A 15,398-nucleotide genomic window follows, 5' to 3' on the forward strand; every position below is an offset into this window, starting at 1 on the left:
CCAATTCCCCTCTCCCATAGCTCCTGGAAACCACTAGTTTTTCTTTCTCTATGGATTTTACCTATTCTGGGCATGTCATATAAATGGAATCATATAATATAGTCTTTCATGCTCTGGATTCTTTCATTTAGTGTAATGTTTCCAACATCCATGTTGTAGCATATAATTTATTCCTTTTTATTGCCAAATAGTATCCCATTATGTACCACAATTTTGGTTATCCATTCATAAGTCGGTGGAAGCTTGGTATAATTTCCATTGTTTTACATGGTTGAGCCAAAACCAGAATGAAGACTTGGGTGTCCAACTCTCAACCTGGTGCTGTTTTTACATCTGAGCATATGTATTATTTTAAATAGTAGTGGTTTGCTCAAATAAACCCTTACAACCTGGCTACCTACTCTTAGGATTTTACACATTTATAAGATTTTTTCCAATATAAAAAAAAAAAGTCATATTTTGGTATCTGCAGTGGATTGGTTTCAGGACCTTCCTGTGGATACGAAAATCCACAGATGCTCAAGTCCTGAAGTACCAATGGGACCCCATGGAAACAAAAAGTCAGCCCTCCATATATGTGGTTCCACATCCCACGAATACTGTACTTTTGATCCACGGTTGGTTAAATCTGAGTATGCAGAACCTGTGGATATAGAGAGCCAACTGTACTTACTGAAAAAAAAATCCACATATAAAGGGACCCACAGGGTTCAAACTCATGTTGTTTAAGGGTTAACTGTACACAACTCAAAGAAATGAAATCTAAGCACTGTAGAAAAATTGTGCTGAGAACCAGGTTTAATTTTCACTTTCTAAACTCCAGTGGATGGTCTTCATGCTTCTACATCCATGTATTTCACAGAATGACCTGAGGTCTATATGTGTCTTTTATCTCCCTATTTTTTTGTGTGTCAGTTCACTACCACAGTTTATAGACCAGGATCAAACAAAGTGATTATTAGGTTTGGTTGATGTTTGAGTACCTTAGTCTCTAGTTTACTTTACTCCATGACAAAAATTCAGAATGATTCTCTTTAGTTAGACAGCCACTGTCATTGAATTAACCTGACCATTCGGTATGGGCAATATATGCCTTTGTGCCAAAATTTAGTTCATTCAAACCCAGCTGGTCACCCCTCCTTCCCACTCCCACTGCTGCTACCCAAGTGAAAGCTTATCACGAAATGAGAGGAGGGTTTCTATGACCGGGCCCCCTTCCCCTGGACTCACTGCCTCAGCTCTCAGGTCTGATTTTCCCTGTTGACAAGATGACAGAAGAGCATCACAATGTCAGTTTACCTGCACTTCTCATTTCTTTAGAGGCAACATTGCACCTGGGGGAGAACAGCTGGTTTGGTATACTCAGAAAGGTTTTGTTTTCACTTATTGAAGATATAAACAACGTAGCCCCAGGCCTCTGTTTGTGGGCATAGGAAGACTGGAAGCAGGTCCAATTTCTGAAGGATTTGGTTGTTGACACTCTTTGCTTGGGAGCCAGTGATGAGTGGAATGTGGAGAGTTTCCAGTGGTGAAGGTATTTCCCTGGGTTCATCAGGGATTTGTGCTTCTTTATCTTGGTGGCATGAATTGGGGGTCCAGCCCAGCCTGGTTTCCTGACTTTAAGTGTTTTCTTTGCTAAAGCTTTAATGATTTAGTCTTGAATACCACGAATTACTCACTTTGTTTGATGTTCTATTTTCTTGTTATTCTTTAAGATGTGAAGCAGTTATTGTGTGTCACGCTTCACATATATTATCTCATTTATATTATTTCTTGCTTTTAAATATTTGCTAACTCTCAAATATATGAAAAAACGACTAACCCTGACCCTTGTCTTTACTCTAAGTGTCCCAGGTTGACACAGTTTCCTTCCAACAGCCTTTTTCGTCCTGGTCCTCAATCCCCCAAGTCTATGTGTTTTCCACTTTGTCAGAACGCCTCTTAACATGATGCCCAGACTGGAAATGACACTCCAAATGAGGACCATTAGCAAGAAACAAACCTGATACTCGTCCAATGAGCGTGTGGTTGTCAGTGCTAACTTAGCCTGTCTCCATATCAGCTGACAACCCCACCCCCTACTCAGTATCTTTTTTAATTTAACTGCTGTGAGGCAGAGGTTCCTACTGTGCAGTCGATTTTGTCTTTTTTTTTTTTTTTTTTTTTTTTGTCATTTTTTCGTGACCAGCACTCAGCCAGTGAGTGCACCGGTCAGTCCTATATAGGATCCGAACCCGCGGCCGGAGCGTCGCCGCGCTCCCAGCGCAGCACTCTACCAAGTGCGCCACGGGCTCGGCCCGATTTTGTCTTTTTTAATCTAAGAGCAGAACTTTACAGTTCCTCCGATCCATTTTATCCATTCTTTACCCCGGAGACTTGTAGGATTATTCCATCAGAACTATAAAGATGGAAGGAATCATGGGAAGTTATGGCTTAATGGGTACAGAGTTTATGTTTAGGACGATGAAAACGTTTTGGAAGTAGAGGTGGTGATCACATAGCATTGTGAATGTAATTCCACAGAAATGTGTGTTGAAAAATGCTTAAAATGGCAAACCTTATTTTATACATATATATTACCACAATGAAAGAAAATTTTTTTTTTTTTAGAAAAAGAACTGTAAAGATAGGAGTCTAGCATCGTTCCAATACAAGAAATTGTTGAGGGAGGGGAGAAGATTTTTATTTTTTAATGATATGTTAGGATTGGCTCTGTTGATAGAAAAATCCTTCTCTGCCTCCTGATCCTATGGTACTTAAATTAATCATTTCTAGTTCATGGGGTTTTTTTGGTTTGTTTGGAGGGTTTGGGGTCACTTTTAGCATCAACAATTACATAAACGAAAAGGATAAGTTGAGTTTTGAGCCTCTCTAGGAAGCTTAGTGCCTCAGTCCGTTGGTCAGATTTTTAATCGCGTGGGTCCCATGGGTGCCATTGACTACATCTGCCTGCTGGGTTGTTTAGGAAGGTGTTTGGGGTTCTAATGGCACCTCTCGTCTGTTGCAGTTACCTGGCTGAGCAGTGCTGGAATGGCGGCTTCATCTACCTGATCATGCTGCGTCGCTTTAAGCACAAAGCCCATTCTACTTATAATGGCAACAGCAGCAACAGCTCTGAACCTGGAGAGACACCTACCTTGGAGCTGGGTGACCGAAGTGCGAAAAAGGGGAAAAGAACGAGAAAGTTTGCAGTCATTTCCAAGCCTCCTACCAACAAGACCCCTGAAGAATCCAAGAGCAGCGCTGGCTGTGAGTTGGCCAGTGACCCTGGCTCTGAACTGGAGAACGGCGCAGACCCTGAACTTGGAAATGGGCACGCCTTTGAGTTAGAAAATGGCCCAGATTCTCTCAAGGAGGCGGCTGGGCCCCATCTAGAGAGGTCAGAATTGGACAGAGGGACAGAGCATAAAATTCCAAAGACAGATGCTCCCCTAACTACAGGCAATGACAAACGCCGCTTGTCTAGAGCTGGAAAGACAGACTTCCAGTCAAGTGATTGCCTGGCACGGGTAAGATTTGTTTTGATGGTAGAACCTGAATTTTAAAAGAAATGTTGTTTGGTGTTGCTTCTAAGTTTAGAAAATATATCTAAGATGACCTTGCATTTAGAAGCCAACAAATTCATTAAGATAAATGATCAAAGAACAAAGCAACATCCAAGTCATTTTATTCTACTTAAAGAGTGAGCCAAGTGATCGTAAGTGGAAAATTCAAGCCTTCTGTGGTAAATTTGAGCCAGAGACCCGTATAAAATATGTGAGCCACATCACTATTTATCACTGCTGTCACCAGAGAAATTGCTACTTCAAGGCCAAGAATTCCTGGTGGCAGTTGACAGCAGAAACATCCAAGCCTCAGTATTACACAGGAAGGGAATTCAACATGCAGGAAAGCATCTGCTTTTATTTTTAACAGTTCAAAACCAGTGACATTTTCATGGGATCATGTTATTACACTGGCAAATTCCAGTGAAGTTTGGAAGCCTCACAGAAATCTCTAATACTCTTATATCCAGCTGTGATGGTCCGGGTTGGTCTTACCTAAAGGCAAAGCAGATGTGGCATATTCTGAATGGCAGTAAGTGAGCTTCTAGCCTCTGTTGTCTCCCCCATCGTGACCAGCATTCTCTTATATTGGAGTTACATTTCTTTAGGGCAAATGTGTTCTATCCGAGAATCCTCTTAGCAGATATTCCTACGGGCTCCTCATGAAGTGATAACTTACTAGGTAGATGTTGATTGGTGTCTTCTCTGACTCAGGAGACACCCTGTAGGAATGAAAGAGAAAGCTGGAAAGGTGAAAAACGGGCATAAAAGTATCAAGTTCAGCTTTGCATGCTGAGAAATGGTGCCCTGGGAGTGAATGTAACTTCTAGTAAGGCTATTTTGTGCGTATTTCTGCAATTGTAACTGATCTGTGCAATGGGTTAAGAAGATTCAAAATAACCCCTCCAGGGATCATGTTCCTTCATTTGAGGAGCTGGTTGATCTTTATAAAGCCTTACACCGAGGAGCCGTTATTTGTAGATGTAATATGTAGGAAAATGAGAAGAAGAAAAAATTCATGTCTCTATTAATGAGATTTTATGAGCCTTCTCCAAAAAGGATTAAGGGCAAAAAAGATTATAGTGTACATGCCCCCTGATTAAGGGCAATAAAAATATAGTAATGTGCTCCTTATCCGTGAATACTATATCTTGATATGATTTTTTTTCCTCTAATCATTAGATTATGAATACACAGAAAGCCTAAGGTGAAAAAATAAGGTAGGGAGTGTTGGCTCCCTTAATCGTTTTGAAGGTTTAAAGCACCAAAGGAGGTTGAACCTCACATGTTACTACAATCCAAAGAACAGGCTTTCATCTAGCTTAGGACACAATGAAAATAAATTGGAATGATTTTAAAAGGAGAACATGCCCAAACTCTTAAGAGTACCCATCCTTCGCTCATCTTAATTAAAAGCAATAACATAAAATTGAATTTCTGCATTAGACTATCTGAGGACTACATATATCAGAGTTCCTTTGCCTGGTTTTTGTGCTCAAGGTCAAATGTCCAACAAGGTATAAGTGAAAGGGTGAAAAAAAAAAAAACAAAAACCTTGATCTATAGTCTTTGGGACTTTTTTTTTGAAAGCCACCCACCTATATATAGGAGAGACTCACCATCTGCAATTTGTATTCTTCACAACTTTCCATAATCCATAGATTGATTATGGCCCTGTGTCATATTTTTGGTCTTGGTAAGTTGCAGTGGACCACACACCTTCTCAGGCACAAATATTTTAGCACACTTTTCCACCTCAGAGCTATCTTTAGTAGACACATTTGCCTGGGATTGATACAGTTGGCAAGAAATAGATCTTCACAGCTTCCCCCCACATCCTGGTGGCACCCAAATTAGGTTCTCAGACTAGAGTAAATTTTTATTTTTACTCCAAGATAGTTGAGACCAAGGTCATACTAAAATGGAATGTCCAGAAAAATGTAAATTATCTATTTACTTCTTAAGCCTTTGGGGGTAAAAATTCCATTCCATTTGAATAATGAGAGATAAAATATGTCAGTGTTGTTCCATTTCTGCTTTATTAATGATTTGGTATATCTACAAAGACAATAAATTATAGAGAAGGTTTGTAATGATTATTCAGACTATTTTTGTCAGGTACTTCTTTTTCATAAACTGCTATTTGTTTTTTAAAAAATATTATATTAAAATAAATCCTCGGTCTTTGTTTTTCTATTCTGTTCTACCTTAACAGAGCAATAGGAAACATATTTCCTTTTAACAAATATTTTCTTTTTTAAAAATGGTATGTTTCTGTTAAATATTAATACATAATACCTACACCAGCAGATTAACTTTTAAAAATACAAAAGTTGAAGGGCCACGAAAATCAACTACGTCGTATAATGATAAATAAAAAAAATTTTTTAAATAATAAAAATATAAAAGTTAGATCCATCCTGTAAAACATATGAATCTCCTAGGAGGCTGCCCAGTTAGCTCACTTGGTTAGAGCATGGTGCTGATAATACCAAGGTCCAGGGTTCAATCCCTGTACTGGTCAACCACAAAAAAAAAAAAAAAAGAAAAGAAAAAGAATCTTCTAGGACGCAGATAAGCAATCTTAGAAATGAGTTCAGAGTTTCTTACTACCTTTCTAGCACAGATTGTTACTCATCCAAAAGAACACTTTTTGCAAGTCTGTTTATATGTAATGTGTACTTTTCTTATGCTGCAAATGAATACAACCAAACGTAGCCATATAACCAGGAAAAAATCCTACTATTTGCCAGGCAGACGAGTTTATTCACAAATGGAATGCTTATGTCTGTGGGTACATTTGTGGGCTTCCCCTAGTCACCATAATCTACCCTGCACACTACCAGACCTTTTCCCTATGCTTTCTCCATAAATGGTTCATCAGAGAACTCATGAAAGCTACCCCAGATCTGAATCTGCAGGAAAGGATGGAAAACTTGGGAGGACAGTCACACTCAGGACATCTCCCAGCTGGCCCCTGATGTTTGCATCAAACAGAGGCAGCATGAAGACAGTCCTCCTCTAGGTCCCCCATGGTCACAGGGTGAACTGATATTGTCCTACATGGTAATGTCTCCTAGTCCACGTCTGTGTCTTCACCTTTCTCCTGAGCCCCCGAGCTTTATACCCGCTGCCTGCAGGATGTCTCCATCTTGGACATTTTACGTCATGCCTACAACTTGATGCCTCCTTCTGCCATGCCACCAGATCTGCCCCAGTGTTTCAGGTCTCACCATCCACAAAGTTGCCCAAGCCAGAAACGGGAGATTCAGCTAGCGTGACCACCTGTCCTGGTTCGTCCAGGACTTCTCCTGATGTCTCATTGAAACCCTGGGAAGTCTTTCCATCCCAGGCAAACTGGGACAGTTGGTCATCCTGGAGTTAACGGAAACACCGCCCTCTCCCTGCACCACGTCCAGTCAATCACCAAGTCCTGTCAACTCCAGCTCCCTTTAAGATCTCGCAGCTCAATCCATCTCTCTTTTCCTCACTCCTACCACTTTTGGTCACGACCAGGCTGCTTTCGTTTCTCACCTGGGCAGTCATAGCAGTCTCCTGCCCATCTCACAGCCCCTACCCCCATCCCATTCACCTTGTGCAACCTGAGGGACCTCTCTAAAGAGCAGATCACATCACTCGTGCACACACATGCACACACATGCCATGTACACACACATATGCACATACACATGCACACACTGTAGCTTAATCCCTTTTTGTGGGTCCTCTTTGCCTTTGTGATAATATCTAAGTACCTTGGCGTGTCACTCAAGGCCCTTCCTTGTCTGACCCCTGCTTAACTTTCTACCTCCATCTTACTGCTTTTTTTTTTTTTTTTGGTTAACAAATTTTTTACCAGTTTATTATAAAGGATATGATAAAGGACACAGATGAACAGCCAAATGAAGAGGTACATTGGGCAAGGTCCCAAAGGGTACCTGGCTCAGCAGCTTCTGTTTCTGTCCCGGTGGAGCTGGGCTGTGCCACCCTCCTGGCATGCGGCTGTGTTCGCTACCCAGAAGCTCTCCGTACATTAGCGATGCTTATGGAGGCCTTATTACAAGGGCACAGTTGGTTGTTACTCAAACTCCAGCTTTTCTTCCCTCTGTGGAGGATGGGGCGGGACTGAAAGTTTCAGGCTTCCCACAGCTTGGTCTTTCCGGTGACCAGCCGCATCCTAAGCTATCCAGGTGTGTAGATTCTCACTGCTTTCTTCCTCCGTGATGTGGGCTGAATGTGCTGCAGGCTTTTCAAAGGCCACACTCACTCGCTCGCTCGCTCACTCACTCACTCACTCACTCACTCACTCTCACCTCTGAGCCTTTGCAGATGCCGCTCTCAGGACCCAGCTTCTTCTCCCCTCCCCTGCAGAGCCTAGCCTCTGCCTTTCTGGGGGACTAAGCACCGAGAGCCTCCTCTAGGCCTCCCTGACATTCCTGCCACTTGCTCCATCGTTAGACATCTCCTCTCTGGGCTCCTGCGGTAACCCTGCTTGTCTTCATTGATGCACAAACCCCACATATTTCAGTTACCATTTGGCTTGTTGTGTCCCCAGTAGACCTTAAGGGCAGGGCCTTATCTATCTTTCTGTCACCAGTCCTAGCTCAGTGTCTTGCACCTATAGGTGCCCTGTATATACAGGCCTGGAGGATTGACATCAAGTTCCAGTCCTGGTTCTTCTATCCCCAGCTCTGTGGCCTTCAGGCTGCCATGGCCTTTCTTTGGACTTCTATTTTTCTCACCTGTCAACTGAGCATTTTGGTCTGATGACTAAGGGACTTCCAGCTCTGACATTATAGTCACACATTTCTTCATTTCTTACTGATCATTCTCAATAAGAAGGGATAAGTAAATGGTCTCAGAATAGGTTTGCAACTAGAGCCAGAGCATTTATTGCAGTGAAATTCTAGCTGGATGATGTGTCTTCTCACATTTGGGGCAAAGATGCTGTTGTAAAATTTTATTTTCAGTTCCAGCAGAAATGAGGTCATCTAAATGCTGCGAGACAGCTCCCTTTAATGTACTGCCCCTGTTTTGGTAAATAAATCCCTTCAGTGGCTTCAGTGAAGAGAAGTATGTGTGAATTCACACAGTAATTGGCAGTTTATAAGAAAGGGTAATGCTCCGACAACATTAGTACAGAAATCCACAGCATCCAATTTTTCATGGTTTGGCTTTTTCTCAATAGGCTGACAAAGGCTCATTGCCCTTTAAGCCAAAGTAAAAGGACGTGAATGCCCAAACCATCTGTCTAGACAGGGTCTGTTTCAGGTCTCAGTTGTCTCTCTAACTGGACCGGTGTTCACACACTCAACACTGGCAAACACACAGGTCTCCCATTTGGGTGAGCTGCTTAGTATATCAGACTCAATGACTGCCAAAAAAACATTAGATTAGTGGGTAAACATCCTATATTTGTTAATTCAGTGATATTTATGGAATATTGTTATTATGTGCTAGGCACTGTTCTAGTTGCTAGAGAACCTATTGGTAAATGAAATAGACAAGGTTCTTGTCTCGTGGCATTTATAGCATATGAGGGACCACTGACAATAAGCAAATAAATCAGCATGTCAGATGGTGACAAGTATTATAAATGCAATAAAAAAGGGTGAAGTGAAAGATGCCTGGGCAGTGTTGTGGACAGGGGGCTAGTTGATATTGGGTGCCAGTAAAGGAAGATCTCATTAAAGAGGCTGTCTTAGTCCATTTTCTCTTGCGATAAGAGAATACCACAGACTGGGTAATTTATAAATAATAGAGGTTTATTTGGCTTACAGTTCTGGAGGCTGGGAAGTTCAAGATTGAGCCACATCTGGTGAGGGCCTTCTTGCTGCATCATGACAAACACGGTGGAAAGCAAATGATGAGAGAGTGCACCAGAGAGGCTGAACGGCTGAACTATGGGTTTTGTTTGTTTGGCCATTGACCAGTATGGGGATTTGAACCCTTGACCTTGGTTTTATCAACACCACACTCTAACCAAGTGAGCTAACCAGCTAGCTCTTGAACTTGCTTTTGTAACAAACCCACACTCAAGATAATGAATCCACTTCCACAATAACGACATTCATTCATTCATGAGAGCAGAGTCCTCATGACCTAATCATCTCGTAAGTGTCCCACCTCTCCACATTGTTGCATTGGGGATTAAGTGTCTAACATATGAACTTTGGGGAACACATTCAAACCATAGCAGAGGCAATGTTTGAGCTGAGGACTGAGTGTCAGGAAAGGGCAGCCCTGCAAAATCTGGGAACAGCATGTTCCCAAGGAAGAACCAACAAAAGCAGCTGCCCTAAGACAGGAACATTACTATGTTCCAGGGGCAAAGAAACAAAGCATAGAAGATGATTCAGGAGATGTGGACAAGGCTAGATTCCAAAGGTTCGTGTGTGCCATCACAGAGAGTTTGGATCTGAGTCTTAGTCTCACGAGGAGCCACTGGAAGGTTTAAGCTGAGTATCTCAAGACATGTGCTCATAAACATTCACCCTGGAGGTTTAATGGAGAATAATGGATTGTAGGATAAATAGAATTAAAAGGGAAACCAGATTGGAGGCTGTTGTGGTAAGCCAAGCTAAAGATGCTGGTGGCTTTAACAAAAGTGGTGGGAGGGAAGATGAGCAGAAGTAGATGGATGTGGACAATTCTGGAATCAGAGCCTACAGATCTTGCTCATGGTTCAGATGTGGAAGATGAAATAGAGAAAAGAATCAAAGGTAATTCGTGGGCTTAAGGCTTGAATAGATAACAGTGCTGTTTCCACTGAGATGGGAAAGCCAGGAGTAGGACGGGGAAGAATCTGGTTTTGACCATACTGAGATATATCTTAGATACCCAAATGGCATTGTGATTTTATTTTTAACTGAACATTGCTTTAGCTATAGGCAACTAAATTTAATACTGACAATTATATAATTAAAACTGATAACATTTACCTATTGATGCTATGTCTTCCTTTATATTCCTCTGAACTTCTTCATTATCTGATCAAGAAATTTTAAGGCAAAGAACTTGCATTAATTTTGCGTTTTGTTTTTGTTTTTTTAATTTAATTTTATTTTGTCAATATCCAATGTGGTTAATTATTGTGGCCCACTACCGAAACCTCCCTCCCTCTCCTCCCCCCTCTCCCCTCCCTCTCCCTCTCCCTCTCCCCCTCCCCCTCCTCCTCCCTCCCTCTCCCTCTCCCTCTCCCCCTCCCCCTCCTCCTCCCTCCCTCTCCCTCTCCCCCTCCCTCTTCCTCTCCTCCCCCTCTCCCCCTCCCCCCTCCCCCATCCCCCCTCCTCCTCCCTCCCTCTCCCTCTCCTCTCCCTCTCCCCTCCCCCTCTCCCCTCCCTCTCTCCCCCTCCCCCCTCTTCCCTCCCTCTCCTCCCTCCCTCTCCTCTCCCCTGTCCTCTCCCCTCTCCTCTCCCTCTCCCCCTCCCTCTGCTCCCCCTCTCCCCCTCCCTCCCAACCACCTCCTTTCTGTTCACTTGTCATATCAACTTCAAGGAATCGTAATTGTTGTCTTCTTCCCGCCCCCCGTCCAGGTTACTTGTGTATTTATTTATTTATTTTTAGCTCCCACAAATAAGTGAGAACATGTGGTATTTCTCTTTCTGTGCCTGACTAGTTTCACTTAATATAATTCTCTCTAGGTCCATCCGTGTTGTTGCAAATGGCAGTATTTCATTCTTTTTTACAGCAGAGTAGTATTCCATTGTGTAGACGTACCACATTTTCTGTATCCACTCATCTGATGATGTTTTAACCCTCCACTTCCTACTTTCAATTATGTAAAAAAAATGTTAGGATGAAAGTGAAAAAGAAGATGTGGTCCCTTGATCTTGGACTTCCCAGCCTCTAAAACTGTGAGCCAAATCATATAATATAACTGGGGGGCTACATTATAGATTGGTCATTTCTATCCTCTGATGCCTTTTTTTTTTTTTAATAGTTATATGTTTTTAACTAGTTGTATGTGTATTGGGCTGAGTTAGGAATGTGGATTGGGTATGTGGGCGTTCTTGATACATTTAGGCCATTATTTTATCCCCATGAACATAGTTTTGCATGTTTCTTGTCATAAATCCTATTTCTAAAAGCATTTAAAATTTAGAAAGGAATTTATCTAGGGCTGATTGGGTAGCTTCGTCGGGAGTGTGTGGTGCTGGGAACACCAAGGTTACAGTTTGGATCCTGGTACCAGCCAGCCACAAGAAAAAAGAAGAAAGAAATGTATCTAGTATTGTCACACGCTCTATGAATTATACCTACATGTTCTGTTTGACAAAAGACAGGGTGGGGGGTAAAAGTGAAGAAGAGTGATGCTGTAAACTAGTAATGGGGGTGGATGGGTTTTGGCTAATTTGGGCTAAAAACAAATGGGTTTTCTTATTTCTGGCCTCTGGTGGTGGTACCTATTGCTCTTGGGGAAGAGGTGTCCTCAACTCTTCGGTACTGGGGGAAGGAGAAGCTCTGTTGCTTATCTTGTAGACGAAGGAGCAAGGGCATATCTTCCATGGAAAAGACGAGCTCAGCCCCCATTCTGCTGTAGTTTCTCAGCTGCGCCATGAGGCTCAGGGAGGCTATGCTGGTGTGGGAGGCCCAGCAAGCCAGGACGACAGCGAGTCAGCACGTCCCTGAATTTGTTCTTTTCAGTGGTACCCATTAGGCCATATGATCTCATGTATAGGAAGTATTGAAAGTTGCCATCTTGGCAGTTGTACTCATTCTCAAGGGTGGCTTTTTGGAAGTAGTGAAGCTATGAGAGACTTTGAAGGCCAGGGAGAATGTTTTTGAATGGGAAAGAGAAAGGTGTTCCAGAGGTCAGAGGCAGCAAACCAAAAACCATGGGGTCCAAAGTGAGATGATGATATAGTGATCGTTGACAAGTTCATGAACTATTGTGGTAAGCCAGTGACTCCTGAAGTTCCATTTGGCCAGACAGACTTCGTTTGACTGTGGTCAGCAGACAGAGGAGATGGTTGGCACCACTGTGTGTTGCTGGAATAATGAAGTCCTACCAAGCAGTGCTGCTCTAGAGAAAGTATAGGATCCCACAAGTCTCTGTCTGGTAAGAATTTCCCCAGACATTCCTGTTGCTGCACATCAGTGATCGTTCAACATCTGGTTACTTTACTATTGAATAGTTTCATTTTAGTTTCCGACTGTGTGTATTTCAGATTTTCTAAATGCTTCACATTCTTTCTCCTTTTCAAGTGGCTTGAATGGGCAGGTTGCCTATTTCTAGGAGGATGATGGCTTTGTCCATATTGGATCTTAATGGTTCCATTGGACCTTCATGATGGATGAAGAAAGCAGGTGGCTTTTGTTTTATACGTGGAGGAATATACTGTGACCCATGCCCACATATCTAGAGCTAAAAAGAGCTACAGGGGTGAACCTAAAGTAAGATCCTGAAACGAATGACTTTTGAAGGTTTTGCTTTCATTTCTCTGAACAGCTAAGTATCTGAGGGAAGTCAGCAAGTTTGCAGGAAGCATATGTTTGTGTCCTTGGAATGAAATAGGGAATCAAATGGAGGCTGAACCAAAGCAGAAAGGCTGCCAGCAATCAGATGGCTTAGGGACATTTATTAGGTTTTTAAAAGGATGGATTTTTATAAAGGTTGAACCATTTTTTTAATATATTTAAAGAGTGTGCAGACCGATGTCTGTAGCAGTCAAGATCAAATTCACCCAATAATTCTGTTTTGGTTTCTTCTACCAAAGATCTTGTTTACATGTTTTAAGAAAATTTGAGATTCGATTCAACATGACGTTTTTAACATACCTATACATATATATGTATATACAATACAAGTAATATACAGTTACCTGTCAACAATATTATGTATCTGTCAGGTGGTAGTGAGCTGCTACCTGTTTCCATAACTATCTCATTTAATCCTAACAACAAACCTGAAAGTGTTAATAATTATCCCACTCTAGAGGCAAGGAAACTGAGATTTTTAGGCCGTAGGTGACTTCCATAAGTTACACGTGGCAGAACTGGGTTCAGAGTAGTTGAAGTCTCCTGGTGCCTGAGCTTTGTCTCCCTTTCATCATCTTTTTTAATTAGTAGCTGTGCAGAAGTAAAAGGAAGCCAGACACAGCCCATGCTTCCACACACAGCGGCTTCTGGGTTTCAGGCAGAAGCAGCTTCACTTCACAGGACCCCGGTCAAGAAATTCAATAATCACACCTGCCCTGCTGTCCGGTATCATGGGCACAGCCACAGGTGGCTATTTAAGTTAGAATTCAGTGAAATTAAAACTTCAGTTCCTCAGTTGACACTAGCCACATTTCAAGCACACAATACCTACCGGTGGCTAGTGGCTGCATATTGGATGGCACAAATACAGGACATTTCCATTATCACGGAAAGTTCTACCAACAGCACTACCAGCCAGAGACTGTGGTCCAATCCCCAGAATTTTTTTCTTCTGTGACATCTGTTGACAAGTGATGGATATCTGGCCTGACGTGACAGCTCCACTCTCCTGCGTCAATGCCATGTGTCTGTCAATATCCTTCACGGTGTGCTCGCTTTTTCTTCCAAGGAGGAAGTTGGCCGGATATGGAAGATGGAGCTGCTCAAAGAGTCGGATGGGCTGGGCATTCAGGTTAGTGGAGGCCGAGGATCAAAGCGCTCACCTCACACTATCGTTGTCACTCAAGTGAAGGAAGGAGGTGCCGCTCACAGGTGACTAGATCCTCTCCCCGTCTCTCTGCCTCCCACCCCCTTCCCTCGGGTGCTAGTAGTCTTCCACTTGGCCAAAGCCCTGTAATTACAGGTCGTGAAGATTATGCTGGAGCACAGAAGGCAATCAGGCACGAGCAGTTCTAATTAAACACACCTCTGAGCACAGGAAGTGGCTAATTGCGGGAGATACAGCAGAATCTTCCAAACCATGAAGGAGAGGTTGGATTTCTTTCTAGTCCAGTGTTAGTTTCAAGCAAATGTTACTTATCCTAACCTTTGGGATGCTGGTACTATGGGAATATGTGGTTACTTATCCAGAATATGCCACTCAACACCACATTCCTGACATCTTAACATCCGTGAGATTATGACTAATGACTTGGGAAAGTGATTGGTTTTAAATGTGACCACAGTCCAGGTGCTGGGGCTTCACTTGTCAGGTCTATCAGGACTTCACACACACTTATGTACATGTGTCTCTGTCATGCAGATGTGGAAGGGAAAAAAAGCAAATGTGAATTTTTCTCCTTGTGACATGAAAACAATTCATACTTCAAAACTTTTAAAATTTGAAGTAGGAAGAGAGACAGCGTTTGGCTAAAACATGTGCAAAAAAGAAGTTCATTTTGCCTCTGAAGGATGTACCTATCCCAAAATGTCAGGCGTGGTCATGCTCTGCTAGCTAATCACTTCCACATACATGGGGCATCTACTGTTTGCAAGGCACGGTGTGTGTGTACATGTGTTGCATGCCTGCACATGTACAGTAACTGTATAAAGGGAGAGTTTTACTGATGAAGGAGGTGATTGTCTTTTATATAGTCTGGAATTTGGTGTTCAGTCCAGGTATCCTGATTTCAAGGGGGATATGGCAAACCAGAGCAGTATTGGCCTGCCCAAGATTGAGAGGGGGCTCAGCAGTATATCTCATGTGGTATAGTTGAAGGAGCTGGAGGTATTTTGTCTGAAGAATAGAAAACTAAGAAGAGGACCAGGGTGCAAACTAGCAAAGTGTTTCATGCTTACCAGCCCTCTTATTAGAGAGTAGAACTAAAGTAGAGATAAGATTAACTGCAAGTGTCAGGTATCTGGGTGGCAGTAATTATTGAAGGATAAAGACCTTAGGTGGTTTTACCCAGAAGAGCATTATTAAACTTCCCA

At 42.4% G+C, this 15,398-nt stretch overlaps 1 protein-coding gene across 6 annotated transcripts in view; it reads left to right on the forward strand.

The window, feature by feature from the left end:
- PDZD2 (PDZ domain containing 2) overlaps positions 1 to 15,398 on the forward strand; it is a 364,182-nt gene that overhangs the window by 260,411 nt on the left and 88,373 nt on the right. For 5 of the 6 annotated variants that reach the window (XM_063083810.1, XM_063083827.1, XM_063083816.1 and 2 more), the window contains 2 exons: positions 3,008 to 3,509; positions 14,095 to 14,237. In XM_063083810.1, coding sequence (XP_062939880.1) covers positions 3,008 to 3,509; positions 14,095 to 14,237 — 645 coding nt within the window. The remainder of the gene's footprint in view (positions 1 to 3,007; positions 3,510 to 14,094; positions 14,238 to 15,398) is intronic. The other variant, XM_063083831.1, reaches the window with a different exon arrangement.

This window comes from Cynocephalus volans, chromosome 2 (assembly GCF_027409185.1).
Source record: "Cynocephalus volans isolate mCynVol1 chromosome 2, mCynVol1.pri, whole genome shotgun sequence".
In the NCBI taxonomy this organism is placed as follows: Eukaryota; Metazoa; Chordata; class Mammalia; order Dermoptera; family Cynocephalidae; genus Cynocephalus; species Cynocephalus volans.